Below are 16,335 nucleotides of genomic sequence, written 5' to 3' on the forward strand. Positions count from 1 at the left end.
CAGATGGGCGGAACAGTGGCAAATGGAATTTAACCCTGAAAAGTGTGAGGTGATGCATTTTGGACGGACTAACAAGGCAAGGGAATACACAATGAATGGTAAGACCCTAGGAAGGACAGAGGATCAGAGGGACCTTGGTGTGCATGTACGTAGATCCCTGAAGGCAGCAGAACAGGTAGATAAGGTGGTTAAAAAGGCATATGGGATACTTGCCTTCATTAGCCGAGGCATAGAATATAAGAGCAGGGAGGTTATGATGGAGCTGTACAAAACGCTAGTTAGGCCACAGCTGGAATACTGGGTGCAGTTCTGGTCGCCACACTATAGGAAGGATGTGATTGCATTGGAGAGGGTGCAGAGGAGATTCACCAGGATGTTACCTGGGCTGGAGCGCTTCAGCTATGGAGAGAGACTGGACAGGCTGGGGTTGTTTTCCTTAGAGCAGAGAAGGCTGAAGGGGGACCTGATTGAGGTGTACAGAATTATGAGGGGCATAGATAGGGTGGATAGAAAGGAACTTTTCCCCTTAGTGGAGGGGTCAATAACCAGGGGGCATAGTTTCAAGGTAAGGGGCAGGAGGTTTAGAGGGGATTTGAGGAAAAACTTTTTCATCCAGAGGGTGGTTGGAATGTGGAACTCACTGCCTGAAAGGGTGGTAGAGGCAGGAACCCTCACAACATTCAAGAAGCATTTAGATGAGCACTTGAAACGCCATAGCATACAAGGCTACGGACCAAGTGCTCGAAAATGGGATTAGAATAGACAGGGCTTGATGGCCGGCGTGGACACGACGGGCCGAAGGACCTCTCTCTGTGCGGTATAACTCTATGACTCAGGTACAGCACGGGGTTACAGAGTAAAGCTCCTATGTAACAGACTCGGGGGCTGAATAGCCAACTCCTGTTTCGATGTTACCTCTGTCTCTTCCCCCTCCCCCACAGCCCTGGTTGCAGCCCTTGATGCAGACACATTTGAAACGGTGCCTTTTGGCCTCTTTTAGAATTCTACAGTTCCTGTTTCGAGTCTAATCTGGGCTCTTCAACCGCCCATGGACTCGACAGCTGTACCTTGCCGTAGGCTGATATATTTAAATCTGTGAGCGCTGTGAGATTGGGTCCCACACTCCGACCAACTTCTCACTCTCCACACCCTTTAATATCCCACCCAGTCTAATCCCTCTCTCCCCCTCACTCCCCGTACCCTTTAATATCCCACCCAGTCTAATCCCTCTCCCCCTCACTCCCCGCAACCTTTAATATCCCACCCAGTCTAATCCCTCTCCCCCTCACTCCCCGCAACCTTTAATATCCCACCCAGTCGAATCCCACTCACCCCCTCACTCCCCGCACCCTTTAATATCCCACCCAGTCTAATCCCACTCTCCCCCTCACCCTTTAATATCCCACCCAGTCTAATCCCACTCTCCCCCTCACCCTTTAATATCCCACCCAGTCTAATCCCACTCTCCCCCTCACTCCCCGTACCCTTTAGTATCCCACCCAGTCTAATCCCACTCTCCCCTCACTCCCCGCACCCTTTAATATCCCACCCAGTCTAATCCCACTCCCCCCTCCCTTTAATATCCCACCCAGTCTAATCCCACTGTCCCCTCACTCCCCACACCCTTTAATATCCCACCCAGTCTAATCCCTCTCCCCCTCACTCCCCACACCCTTTAATATCCCACCCAGTCTAATCCCACTCTCCCCTCACTCCCCGCACCCTTTAATATCCCACCCAGTCTAATCCCTCTCCCCCTCACTCCCCACACCCTTTAATATCCCACCCAGTCTAATCCCACTCTCCCCCTCACTCCCCGCACCCTTTAATATCCCACCCAGTCTAATCCCACTCTCCCCCTCACTTCCCGTACACTTTAATATCCCACCCAGTCTAATCCCACTCTCCCCCTCACTCCCCGCACCCTTTAATATCCCACCCAGTCTAATCCCACTCTCCCCTCACTCCCCGCACCCTTTAATATCCCACCCAGTCTAATCCCACTCTCCCCCTCACTCCCCGCACCCTTTAATATCCCACCCAGTCTAATCCCACTCTCCCCCTCCCTTTAATATCCCACCCAGTCTAATCCCACTCTCCCCCTCCCCTTTAATATCCCACCCAGTCTAATCCCACTCTCCCCCTCACTCCCCGCACCCTTTAATATCCCACCCAGTCTAATCCCACTCTCCCCCTCACTCCCCGCACCCTTTAATATCCCACCCAGTCTAATCCCACTCTCCCCCTCACTCCCCGTACCCTTTAATATCCCACCCAGTCTAATCCCACTCTCCCCCTCACTCCCCGTACCCTTTAATATCCCACCCAGTCTAATCCCACTCTCCCCCTCACTCCCCGTACCCTTTAATATCCCACCCAGTCTAATCCCACTCTCTCCCTCACTCCCCGTACCCTTTAATATCCCACCCAGTCTAATCCCACTCTCCCCCTCACTCCCCACACCCTTTAATATCCCACCCAGTCTAATCCCACTCTCTCCCTCACTCCCCGTACCCTTTAATATCCCACCCAGTCTAATCCCACTCTCCCCCTCACTCCCCACACCCTTTAATATCCCACCCAGTCTAATCCCACTCTCCCCCTCACTCCCCGTACCCTTTAATATCCCACCCAGTCTAATCCCACTCTCTCCCTCACTCCCCGTACCCTTTAATATCCCACCCAGTCTAATCCCACTCTCCCCCTCACTCCCTGTACCCTTTAATATCCCACCAGTCTAATCCCACTCTCCCCCTCACTCCCCGTACCCTTTAATATCCCACCCAGTCTAATCCCACTCTCTCCCTCACTCCCCGTACCCTTTAATATCCCACCCAGTCTAATCCCACTCTCCCCCTCACTCCCCACACCCTTTAATATCCACCCAGTCTAATCCCACTCTCTCCCTCACTCCCCGTACCCTTTAATATCGCACCCAGTCTAATCTCTCTCCCCCTCACTCCCCGCACCCTTTAATATCCCACCCAGTCTATTCCCACTCTCCCCCTCACCCTTTAATATCCCACCCAGTCTAATCCCACTCTCCCCCTCACTCCCCGTACCCTTTAATATCCCACCCAGTCTAATCCCTCTCTCCCCCTCACTCCCCGCACCCTTTAATATCCCACCCAGTCTAATCCCACTCTCCCCCTCACTCCCCGTACCCTTTAATATCCCACCCAGTCTAATCCCACTCTCCCCCTCACTCCCCACACCCTTTAATATCCCACCCAGTCTAATCCCACTCTCCCCCTCACTCCCCGTACCCTTTAATATCCCACCCAGTCTAATCCCACTCTCCCCCTCACTCCCCGCACCCTTTAATATCCCACCCAGTCTAATCCCACTCTCCCCCTCACTCCCCGCACCCTTTAATATCCCACCCAGTCTAATCCCACTCTCCCCCTCCCCTTTAATATCCCACCCAGTCTAATCCCACTCTCCCCCTCACTCCCCGCACCCTTTAATATCCCACCCAGTCTAATCCCACTCTCCCCTCACTCCCCGCACCCTTTAATGTCCCACCCAGTCTAATCCCACTCTCCCCTCCCCTTTAATGTCCCACCCAGTCTAATCCCACTCTCCCCCTCACCCTTTAATATCCCACCCAGTCTAATCCCACTCTCCCCCTCACTCCCCACACCCTTTAATATCCCACCCAGTCTAATCCCACTCTCCCCCTCACTCCCCGTACCCTTTAATATCCCACCCAGTCTAATCCCACTCTCTCCCTCACTCCCCGTACCCTTTAATATCCCACCCAGTCTAATCCCACTCTCCCCCTCACTCCCTGTACCCTTTAATATCCCACCCAGTCTAATCCCACTCTCCCCCTCACTCCCCGTACCCTTTAATATCCCACCCAGTCTAATCCCACTCTCTCCCTCACTCCCCGTACCCTTTAATATCCCACCCAGTCTAATCCCACTCTCCCCCTCACTCCCCACACCCTTTAATATCCCACCCAGTCTAATCCCACTCTCTCCCTCACTCCCCGTACCCTTTAATATCGCACCCAGTCTAATCTCTCTCCCCCTCACTCCCCGCACCCTTTAATATCCCACCCAGTCTATTCCCACTCTCCCCCTCACCCTTTAATATCCCACCCAGTCTAATCCCACTCTCCCCCTCACTCCCCGTACCCTTTAATATCCCACCCAGTCTAATCCCTCTCTCCCCCTCACTCCCCGCACCCTTTAATATCCCACCCAGTCTAATCCCACTCTCCCCCTCACTCCCCGTACCCTTTAATATCCCACCCAGTCTAATCACACTCTCCCCCTCACTCCCCACACCCTTTAATATCCCACCCAGTCTAATCCCACTCTCCCCCTCACTCCCCGTACCCTTTAATATCCCACCCAGTCTAATCCCACTCTCCCCCTCACTCCCCGCACCCTTTAATATCCCACCCAGTCTAATCCCACTCTCCCCCTCACTCCCCGCACCCTTTAATATCCCACCCAGTCTAATCCCACTCTCCCCCTCCCCTTTAATATCCCACCCAGTCTAATCCCACTCTCCCCCTCACTCCCCGCACCCTTTAATATCCCACCCAGTCTAATCCCACTCTCCCCCTCACTCCCCGCACCCTTTAATGTCCCACCCAGTCTAATCCCACTCTCCTTCTCACTCCCCGCACCCTTTAATGTCCCACCCAGTCTAATCCCACTCTCCCCCCTCACCCTTTAATATCCCACCCAGTCTAATCTCACTGTCTCGCTCACTCCCCGCACCCTTTAATATCGAGAGAGACTGCAAACCACAAGAACCCATTTGGAATTCTACCCCAGCACGACCTCAGCTGCGGGAAGGGAATGCGGGGCAATTCAGCCGTGGGGGGGAAGTCCAACATGACCAAGAACTACCTCCCCGGTGGCTTATTCTGGTCGAAGATTCGAGAGACAGAAAGATCCATCAATAATGCAAAGGGCACGAGGCGAGAGCAACCGAACCCAGGAGGGGGCGCGTTGGCTGTCAGGCGCAGATGTTGCCCGCAAACCCTCTCGTCCCTTCCCTCCATCCCCACCCCCACCGCCCCACCCACAACCTTTGCCTTCCATCGCCGTTGACCTCTGACCCAGGAGGGCAACTCAGGGCTCTGAAGCTCCCAGATAACAAGAGGGCCGAGTTTGGAGCCGTCGAAACAACTGTTCTCGCCACCCGTCCCGTCCCCCTCCCAGGCCGGTGCCGAGCCCCACATTCCTCCCCCTTTCAAAGAACCCCAAAACTGGGCATAGACAGCCCAAAGAAAGAAAGATCTGCATTTCTATAGCACCTTTCACAACCTCAGGACGTCCCAAAGCGCTTTACAGCCAATGAAGTCATTTTTACGAAGTGTGGTCACTGTTGTAATGTAGGAAACGCGGCAGCCAGTTTGCGCACAGCAAGCTCCCACAAACAGCAATGTGATAATGACCAGATCATCTGTTTTAGTGATGTTGGTTGAGGGATAAATATTGGCCCCAGGACACCGGGGAGAACCCCCCCTGCTCTTCTTCCAATAGTGGCCGTGGGATCTTTTACGTCCACCTGAGAGAGCAGACGGGGCCTCGGTTTAAGGTCTGATCCGAAAGACGGCACCTCCGACAGTGCAGCACTCCCTCAGCACTGGCACTGGGGAGTGTGGGCCTGGATTATGGGGCTCGAGTCCTAGAGTATATACATCTACCTCCGACAGTGCAGCGCTCCCTCAGTACTGGCACCGGGGAGTGTGGGCCTGGATTATGGGGCTCGAGTCCTGGAGTATATACATCTACCTCCGACAGTGCAGCGCTCCCTCAGTACTGGCACCGGGGAGTGTGGGCCTGGATTATGGAGCTCGAGTCCTAGAGTATATACATCTACCTCCGACAGTGCAGCGCTCCCTCAGTACTGGCACCGGGGAGTGTGGGCCTGGATTATGGAGCGCGAGTCCTAGAGTATATACATCTACCTCCGACAGTGCAGCGCTCCCTCAGTACTGGCACCGGGGAGTGTGGGCCTGGATTATGGAGCTCAAGTCCTAGAGTATATACATCTACCTCCGACAGTGCAGCGCTCCCTCAGTACTGGCACCGGGGAGTGTGGGCCTGGATTATGGGGCTCAAGTCCTGGAGTATTGTAATGAAACCTGTTTGTCTTGATCCTGTATTCATTTTGCACTCGTATATTACCCTCCCCCACACGGTGTATAGTTTCACTTCCTCTTTCCTGACTAACCTGGAAGGTTCCAGGTCTTGGCTCTTGGCTCCGCCCCTGACTTCTCTTACATAAAGATCCCAGGATCTGTATGACTCATTCCTGCGAGCCAGTCAGTGCGTTGAGATGTTAGCTCTGATCTTAGTGATTAAAAGCTAACTTGTTAAAGTCTATAACTTCTAGTTTTGTGGTTATTGAAGGCACATCAAGTATATACATCTACCTCGACAGTGCGGCGCTCCCTCAGTACTGGCACCGGGGAGTGTGGGCCTGGATTATGGGGCTCGAGTCCTAGAGTATATACATCTACCTCCGACAGTGCAGCGCTCCCTCAGTACTGGCACCGGGGAGTGTGGGCCTGGATTATGGGGCTCGAGTCCTAGAGTATATACATCTACCTCCAACAGTGCAGCGCTCCCTCAGCACTGGCACTGGGGAGTGTGGACCTGGATTATGGGGCTCGAGTCCTAGAGTATATACATCTACCTCCGACAGTGCAGTGCTCCCTCAGTACTGGCACCGGGGAGTGTGGGCCTGGATTATGGGGCTCGAGTCCCAGAGTATATACATCTACCTCCGACAGTGCAGCGCTCCCTCAGTACTCGCACCAGCCAATTGCAGCGCTCGTAGCGTTACCACCCCGATCTTAGATTAGCGGAGTCGGCAGAGGGTGAGGTGCAGATCTCGAGATGTTCCCATCCCCCTCCTGATCCACACAGAATAACTAAAGAAAAAAGTTGGTCATTCATCCGCCATTTTTTTAAGCCGCCATTTTGTTTCGGCCATTTTTTTCCCCGCCACCCTCTGCCAATTATCCTCACCTCCTCGGTCCTCTTGCACTTGGCCCGCTCCCGCTCGAACTGGGCCAGCAGCCGCTCGTTCTCCTCCCGCCCCAGGGCCGCCTCGGCCCCCCGCTCCCGGCTCTCTGCGCACACCGCCTCCAGGGTCTCCAGGGCCGAGACTGCCAGGGGCATCAAGCCGGTGACCGCCCCCTCGCCGTGGGCCACGATCAGCCGCTCCAGCTCCGAGTACAGCGCCCCCGCCAGGCCCGACACCACCTCGTCGTAGCCCTCCAGGTCCGTGCCGCCGGCCTCCAGCCCGTCCGACGAGAAGGAGTCGAAGTGCTCCGACCCCGACATGGCGGCCCCCCCTTTGTAGGTGGAGGGGAGGGTCCCCCGATCTCGGAGACCTGCAAAAGACAAAATGGAAAGTGAATCATTTGCGAAAATAGGAACAGGCCCAATTCGGACCCCCCCCCCCTCGAGCCCGTTACCATAGTAACAGGAGGAGGCCCATTCAGCCCCTCGAGCCTGTTACACAGGAACAGGAGGAGGCCCATTCAGCCCCCTTGAGCCTGTTATACAGAAGCAGGAGGAGGTCCATTCAGCCCCCTTGAGCCTGTTACACAGGAACAGGAGGAGGCCCATTCAGCCCCTCGAGCCTGTTACACAGGAACAGGAGGAGGCCCATTCAGCCCCCTTGAGCCTGTTATACAGAAGCAGGAGGAGGTCCATTCAGCCCCCTTGAGCCTGTTACACAGGAACAGGAGGAGGCCCGTTCAGCCCCTCGAATCCGTTACACAGAAACAGGAGGAGGCCCATTCAGCCCCCTTGAGCCTGTTATACAGAAACAGGAGGAGGTCCATTCAGCCCCCTCGAGCCTGTTACACAGGAACAGGAGGAGGCCCATTCAGCCCCTCGAGCCTGTTACACAGGAACAGGAGGAGGCCCGTTCAGCTCCGAGCCTGTTCCGCCATTCAATGAGAAACCCTTGCCTAATAAAAATCTATCAATCTCAGTTTTGAAATTATCCATTAACCCCCCCGCCCCCCCCAAGCCTCGACAGCTTTTTGACGGGAGAGTTTTACAGATTTCCATTGCCGTGTGTGTGAAGAAGTGTGAAGGGTCGAACACACCACCCTGAGTCAGAAGGTTGTGGGATGAAGTCCCCTCTCCTGGTGCCTGTACCAAGAGCGGAAAAAGGCTTCAAGGGCATATAGACCGGTTCAGTGAGTGGGCAAGAACGTGGCAGGTGGAATATAACGTGGAGAGTTGTGAAGTTATCCACTTTGGTAGGAAAAATAGAAATTAATATTAGTTAAAAAAAAATAGTACTGGAGAAATTAATGGGACTGAAGGCCAATAAATCCCCTGGACCTGATGGCCTACATCCTAGGGTTTTGAAAGAGTTGGCTATAGAGATAGTGGATGCATTGGTTGGCATTTTCCAAAATTCCATAGATTCTAGAACGGTTCCCGCAGATTGGAAGGTAGCAAATGTAACCCCACTATTTAAGAACGGAGGGAGAGAGAAAACGGGGAACTACAGACCCGTTAGATTGACATCAATAGTAGGGAAAATGCTATTAAGGAGGACATGGTAACAGGGCACTTAGAAAATACTAGGATTGGGCAGCGTCAACACGGATTTATGAAAGGAAAATCGTGTTTGACAAATCTGTTTTTTGAGGTTGTAACTAGCACAATAGATAAGGGGGAACAAGTGGATGTGGTATATGTGGATTTTCAAAAGGCATTCGATAAAGTGTCACACAAGAGGTTATTAAACAAAACTAAGGCTCGTGGGATTGGGGGTAATATACTAGCATGGATCGAGGATTGGTTAACGGACAGAAAACAGAGAGTAGGAATAAACGGGTCATTTTCGGGTTGGCAGGCTGTGACTAGTGGGGTGCCGCAAGGATCAGTGCTTGAGCCTCAGCTATTCAGAATCTACATCAATGATTTGGATGAGGGGACCAAACGTAATATATCCAAGTTTGCCGATGACACAAAGCTGGGTGGGAATGTAAGTTGTGAGGAGGATGCAAAGAGGCTTCAAGGGGATATAGACAGGCTGAGTGAGTGGGCAAGAACATGGCAAATGGAATATAATGTGGAGAAATGTGAAGTTATCCACTTTGGTCGGACAAATAGAAAATCAGAGTATTTTTTAAATGGTGAGAGATTGGGAAATGTTGGTGTTCAGAGGGACCTGGGTGTCCTTGTACACGAATCACTGAAAGTTAACATGCAGGTACAGCAAGCAATTAGGAAAGCAAATGGTATGTTGGCCTTTATTACAAGAGGATTTGATATAAGAGTAAAGACGTCTTACTGCAATTATATAGGGCCCTGGTGAGACCACACCTGGAGTACTGTGGACAGTTTTGGTCTCCTTACCTAAGGAAGGATATACTTGCCATAGAGGGAGTGCAACGAAGGTTCACCAGACTGGTTCCTGGGATGGGGGGGATTGTCCTATGATGAGAGATTGAGTAGATTGGGCCGATACTCCCTGGAGTTTAGAAGAATGGGAGGGGATCTCATTGAAACATACAAGATTCTGAGGGGGATTGACAGGGTAGATGCTGAGAGGCTGTTTCCCCCCCTGGCTGGAGAGTCTCGAACCAGGGGTCACAGTCTCAGGATAAGGGGTCGGCCATTGAGGACTGAGATGAGGAGGAATTTCTTCACTCAGAGGGCGGTGAATCTTTGGAATTCTCTGCCCCAGAGGGCTGTGGAGGCTCAGTCGTTGAGTATATTCAAGGCTGAGATCGATAGATTTTTGGACTCTCGAGGAATCGAGGGATATGGGGATCGGGCGGGAAAGTGGAGTTGAGGTCGAAGATCAGCCATTGAATGGCGGAGCAGGCTCGAGGGGCCGAACAGCCGACTCCTGCTCCTAATTGTTATGGAAGGAGACAGAGAATGCCATAGAGTTATACCGCACAGAGAGAGGCCCTTCGGCCCATCGTGTCCGCGCCGGCCATCAAGCCCTGTCTATTCTAATCCTATTTTCCAGCACTTGGTCCGTAGCCTTGTATGCTATGGCGTTTCAAGTGCTCATCTAAATGCTTCTTGAATGTTGTGAGGGTTCCTGCCTCTACCACCCTTTCAGGCACTGAGTTCCACATTCCAACCACCCTCTGGGTGAAAAGGTTTTTCCTCAAATCCCCTCTAAACCAACGGCCCCTTACCTTGAAACTATGCCCCCTGGTTATTGACCCCTCTACTAAGGGGAAAAGTTCCTTTCTATCTACCCTATCTATGTCCCCTCATCATTTTGTACACCTCAATCAGGTCCCCGCCCTCAGCCTTCTCTGCTCTAAGGAAAACAACCCCAGCCTGTCCAGTCTCTCTTCATAGCTGAAGCGCTCCAGCCCAGGTAACATCCTGGTGAATCTCCTCTGCACCCTCTCCAATGCAATCACATCCTTCCTATAGTGTGGCGACCAAAACTGCACACAGTATTCCAGCTGTGGCCTAACTAGCGTTTTGTACAGCTCCATCATAACCTCCCTGCTCTTATATTCTATGCCTCGGCTAATGAAGGCAAGTATCCCATATGCCTTTTTAACCACCTTATCTACCTGTCCTGCTGCCTTCAGGGATCTATGTACATGCACACCAACGTCCCTCTGATCCTCTATAACAGAAAATGCTGGAAAAAATCAGCAGGCCAGGCAACATCCGTGGAGAGAAAATAGAGTCAACGTTTCGGGTGAAAACCCTTTGTCAAGACTGAAGAAGCACAGGAAATGAAATAGATCGAAAGGCCAGGCTGGGAGAGAACAAAAGAGAAGAGAAGAGACATTAAGAGGTATTCAAAACCAGACGAGGTGGTGATAGGACTAGTGGAGACAAAAGACGGCTCTAGATTAGGTGTGAAATGCGCTGGCAGAATGGGAGACAGTTGCCATGTGGGAGAGAGAATAAAGGAAAGGGGAGGTGGGGGAAAGGACAAAGCAAAGATGTGGATAAAACATAAGTAAAAATGTAATAGGGGCCGAGGTTATGATCTGTAATTGTTGAACTCTATGATGAGTCCTGAAGGCTGTAAAATGCCTAATCGGAAGATGAGGTGCTGTTCCTCGAGTTTACGTTGAGCTTCCGTGGAACAATGCAAGAGGCCAAGGACGGTGAGGTCCGAGTGGGAATGGAGCGGTGAATTAAAATGACAGGCGACCGGAAGCTCGGGGTCACCCTTACGGACTGAACGGAGGTGTTCCGCAAAGCGGTCACCCGATCTGCGTTTGGTCTCCCCAATGCAGAGGAGACCGCATCGTGAGCAGCGAATACAGTATACTAGATTGCGAGAAGTACAAGTAAATCGCTGTTTCACCTGGAAGGGGTGTTTGGGGCCCTGGACAGTGGGAAGGGGGGAGGTATAGGGGCAGGTGTTACATCTCCTCCGCTTGCATGGGAAGGTGCCAGGCGAAGGGGAAGGGGTGCTGGGGGGTGATAGAGGAGTGGATAGGGTGTCTCGGAGGGATGCTGAAAGGGGAGGTGAGGGGGAAGATGCGTTTGGTGGTGGGATCACGCTGGAGGTGGTGGAAATGGCGGAGGATGATCCGTTGAATGTGAAGGCTGGTGGGGTGAAAGGTGGTCCTCTGTCCTTCCCAGGGATCCTACCATTCATTGTGTAGTCCCTTGCCTTGGTAGTCCTCCCAAAATGCATCACCTCACACTTTCCAGGGTTAAATGTAAAAGGGGAAGGAGGAGACACGGAGTGAGTTTTGAAGGAGGGGTAAATATTGCGGAGGGGGGCGAGGAACAGCCCAGACCTAAATGGCGAAAAGTTAGAAACAGTGGAGGTCCAAAGAGACTTGGGGTGTCCAGGTACACAGATCATTAAAATGTCATGAACAGGTACAGAGAACAATCAGAAAGGCTAAAGGAATGCGGACTAGAATACAAGGGGGTAGAAGTTATGTTGCAGCTGTACAAAACCCTGGTTAGACCACACCTGGAGCACTGTGCACAGTTCTGGTCTCCACATACCTTGGTGAGACCACACTTGGAGCACTGTGCACAGTTCTGGTCTCCATATACCATGGTTAGATCACACTTGGAGCACTGTGTACAGTTCTGGTCTCCATATACCTTGGTTAGACCACACTTGGAGCACTGTGCACAGTTCTGGTCTCCATATACCTTGGTTAGACCACACCTGGAGCACTGTGCACAGTTCTGGTCTCCATATACCTTGGTTAGACCACACTTGGTGCACTGTGCACAGTTCTGGTCTCCATATACCATGGTTAGATCACACTTGGAGCACTGTGTACAGTTCTGGTCTCCATATACCTTGGTTAGACCACACTTGGAGCACTGTGCACAGTTCTGGTCTCCATATACCTTGGTTAGACCACACCTGGAGCACTGTGCACAGTTCTGGTCTCCATATACCTTGGTTAGACCACACCTGGAGCACTGTGCACAGTTCTGGTCTCCATATACCTTGGTTAGATCACACTTGGAGCACTGTGCACAGTTCTGGTCTCCATATACCTTGGTTAGATCACACTTGGAGCACCGTGCACAGTCCTGGTCTCCATATACCTCGGTTAGACCACACCTGGAGCACTGTGAGCCATTCTGGTCTCCATATACCTTGGTTAGACCACAACTGGAGCACTGTGAGCAGTTCTGGGCACCACACCTTAGGAAGGATCTATTGGTTTTGGAGGGAGTGCAGCGTAGGTCTACCAGAACGATACCCGGACTCCAGGGGTTCAGTTACGAGGAGAGATTAGACAAACTAGTGTCGTATTCCCTGGAATTTAGAAGGTTAAAGGTTGATCTGATCGAAGTTTTCAATATATTAAGGGGGAACTGATCGGGGAGAGAGAGAGAAACTATTTCTGCTGGTTGGGGTGTGTAGGAAGAGGGGGCATCATCGAAACATCGAAGATAGGAGCAGGAGTAGGCCATTCGGCCCCTCGAGCCTGCTCCGCCATTCAATGCGATCATGGCTGATCATCCAAATTCAGTGCCCTGTCCCTGCTTTCTCCCCATATCCCTTGATCCCTTTAGCCTTAAGAAATATATCCAACTCCTTCTTGAATATATTTAATGAATTGGCCTCCACCGCCCTCTGTGGTAGAGAATTCCACAGGTTCACCACTCTCTGGGTGAAGAAATTCCTCCTCATCTCAGTCCTAAATGGCTTACCCCTTATCCTTAGACTGTGACCCCTGGTTCTGGACTCCCCGGCCATCGGGAACATCCTTCCTGCATCTAGTCTGTCCAGTCCTGTCAGAATTTTATAAGTTTCAATGAGATCCCCTGTCAATCTTCTAAACTCCAGCGAGTATAAGCCCAATCGACCCAATCTCTCCTCATACGTCATTCCTGCCATCCCAGGTATCAGCCTGGTGAATCTTCGCTGCACTCCCTCCATGGCAAGATCATCTAAAAATTAGAGCCAGACCTTTCAGAAGTGAAGTTAGGAAACACTTCGACACACAAAGGGTGGTAGAAGTTTGGAACTCTCTTCCGCAAACAGCAATTGATGCTGGGTCAATTGTTAATTATAAATCAGAGATTGATAGCTTTTTGTTAACCAAAGGCCAAAGGTATTAAGGGATATGGAGCCAAAGGCAGGTCTATGGAGTTAGGTCGAAGATCAGCCCATGAGCTCATTGAATGGCAGAACAGGCTCGAGGGGCTGAATGGGCCTCCTCCTGTTCCTGTGTAACAGGCTCGAGGGGCTGAATGGGCCTCCTCCTGTTCCTGTGTAGCAGGCTCAAGGAGCTGAATGGGCCTCCTCCTGTTCCTGTGTAATAGGCTCGAGGGGGCTGAACGGGCCTCCTCCTGTTCCCATAGCCCTGTCCCCAGGATTGGAGCGAGGGGTAGAGAATATATAAACCAGCCAATTTGCCTGCTCTAGATCACCGTGCATCTAAGGAGGACTCGGGCAAGGACAGGATCGGGTTGTGCTGTGATGCACCCCATGGTTCAATATCTACCTGACAGTCGAAGCTCGCCTGTGGAGATTTGGGGTGAGGTTACAGAGGAAACGTGGTACCTGCGACCCTGTACCCCAGCGAGAGTTTATATCCCCATCCTATTCCCAATTCCTGCCCCTTTTCCCCAGCTCTCATACCCTCCCCTACCCTCAATCTCCGACCCCTGTCCAACCCTAACCTTGGCCCCCCCGTCTAGCCATCCGAACTTCGCCCCTAATCCACGCCCGACCTCTATCCCAGTTCCCGAATCCTACCCGCCTCTGCCCCATCTAAGCTCCCTGACCTCTGGCCCCCTAATCCAAGCCACGACCCCTGCCCTTATCCTCGACCCATGAACCCTGACCGACCTCTGCCACCCGTCCAATCGCGACCCCTGCTCAACCCGACCCCTGCCTAGCTCTCTGACCTCTGCCCCATCTAACACAACGACCCTCGCGTCTCATCCAATCCCCACACCGTACAACCTCTGACCTATCAATAACCCCCGACCCCAGTCCAACCCCTGACCTCTGCCCAGCCTCATCCTCTGACCCTAATCCAATTCCCTGCCCCCCCCATCATTTCTCTCTCTCTCTCTCTCTCTGCCTAATTTTCCTGTCCAATTTCCCTGTATTTCTCCCCCCCCCCACCCCCTACAGAAACACATTTTGTATTTCTTTTTAAAAATCACCCTTACCTGATAGCCTGTCTCTCTCTCCCCCCCCATCACAACTCTGGGCATTCTCCCAGAATTTTACCCCCAGTTCCCCTCTCCTCTTCCCCCACACATTGACGTGGAAAAATATCCTCAGGTGCAGCCCATTCCCCGAGGTGGTTGACCATTGGCTGGAGTCACTCCGGGGGGGGGGGGGGAATCCTAGTGGGCAATCCCTCTTCCCCCTCCTCCTCCCAGTTCCCTGTGCAAATCAGATCCTCCCACCCCCTCTACCAACAACCCTACCTCCTTTCCCCTATGTCCCCTAACGCTACTACCCCAACCCAACCCCCCAATTCTATCCCTAGCCTTTAACCCCACCTCCCTAACCCTACCCCCTAACCCTAAACCTACCCCTCCACCACCCTAACCCTACCCCAACCCCCTAACCCTACCTCCCTAACCCTACCCCAACCCCCTAACCCTACCTCCCTAACCCTACCCCAACCCCCTAACCCTACCCCTCCACCACCCTAGCCCTACGCCAACCCCCTAACCCTACCTCCCGAACCCTCCACCACCCTAACCCTACCCCAACCCCCTAACCCTAACCCTAACCCTACCTCCCTAACCCTACACCACCCTAACCCAACCCCCTAATCCTAACCCTACCACCCCCTAACCCCTCTACCCCACCCTACCCCTTAATACAGAAACATAGAAGATAGGAGCAGGAGTAGGCCATTCGGCCCCTCGAGCCTGCTCCGCCATTCACCGAGATCATGGCTGATCATCCAAATTCAGTACCCTGTCCCTACCTTCTCCCCATATCCCTTGATCCCTTTAACCTTAAGAAATATATCTAACTCCTTCTTGAATATATTTAATGAATTGGCCTCTACTGCCTTCTGTGGTAGAGAATTCCACAGGTTCACCACTCTCTGGGTGAAGAAATTCCTCCTCCTCTCAGTGACCCCTGGTTCTGGACTCCCCCGCCATCGGGAACATCCTTCCTGCATCTAGTCTGTCTAGTCCTGTTAGAATTTTAAAAGTGTCAATGAGATTTATAAGTTTCAATATAACCCCCACCTCCTTAACCCTACCACCCACCTAAACCTACCCCTACTCTCCAACCCGACCCCTCTCCCTTAACCCCACCTCCCTAACTCTACCCCTCCACCACCCTAACCCTACCCCCCTACCCAACCCTACCCCTTAACCCTACCACCAACACTAACCCTTCCCCTACCCTTTAACCCCACCTCCCTAACCCTCTACCTCCCCAACCCTACCCCCTTACCTCCCCTACCCCCTAACCGCAACCCCCCTAACCCTACCTCCCCAACTCTACCCCATACCTCCCCTACCCACTAACCCCAACCCCCCTAGCCTTACCCCCTAACCCTACCTCCCCAACTCTACCCCCATACCCCCTTACCTCCCCTACCCACTAACCGCAACCCCCCTGACCCTACCCCTCTAACCCCATACCCCCCCTACCCACTAACCGCAACCCCCCTAACCCTAGCCCCTCTACCCCCTTACCTCCCCTAACCCCCCGCAACCATAACCCCTTACCTGCTTCAGACTGGGTCAAATTTCACCCTTGGGGGACCCTGAAACCGGCAACATTCGGGTTACAATGTATCGATTTCACCTTTGGAACCCTGAAACCGGCAACATTCGGGTTACAATGTATCGATTTCACCCTCTGGAACCCCGAGAGCCGCGACGTTCCATCCTCCGAACCCTGGGACTCGCAACGTTC

At 52.6% G+C, this 16,335-nt stretch overlaps 1 protein-coding gene across 1 annotated transcript in view; it reads right to left on the minus strand.

Annotated features, from left to right (window-relative positions):
• Positions 1 to 16,329, minus strand: part of LOC147084879 (C-Jun-amino-terminal kinase-interacting protein 4-like) — a 55,671-nt gene extending 39,342 nt beyond the window's left edge. The window contains exons 1-2 of the mRNA XM_085979361.1: positions 16,225 to 16,329; positions 7,002 to 7,369 (exon numbers count right to left, since the gene is read on the minus strand). Of these exons, the coding sequence (XP_085835487.1) occupies positions 7,002 to 7,319 (318 nt within the window). The 5' untranslated portion in view covers positions 7,320 to 7,369; positions 16,225 to 16,329. The remainder of the gene's footprint in view (positions 1 to 7,001; positions 7,370 to 16,224) is intronic.
• Positions 16,330 to 16,335: the final 6 nt, after the last annotated feature.

The sequence above is a fragment of the Somniosus microcephalus genome, unplaced genomic scaffold, assembly GCF_052327205.1.
Source record: "Somniosus microcephalus isolate GS21.2 unplaced genomic scaffold, FLI_Smic_1.0 unresolved_chr9, whole genome shotgun sequence".
Taxonomy (NCBI): Eukaryota; Metazoa; Chordata; class Chondrichthyes; order Squaliformes; family Somniosidae; genus Somniosus; species Somniosus microcephalus.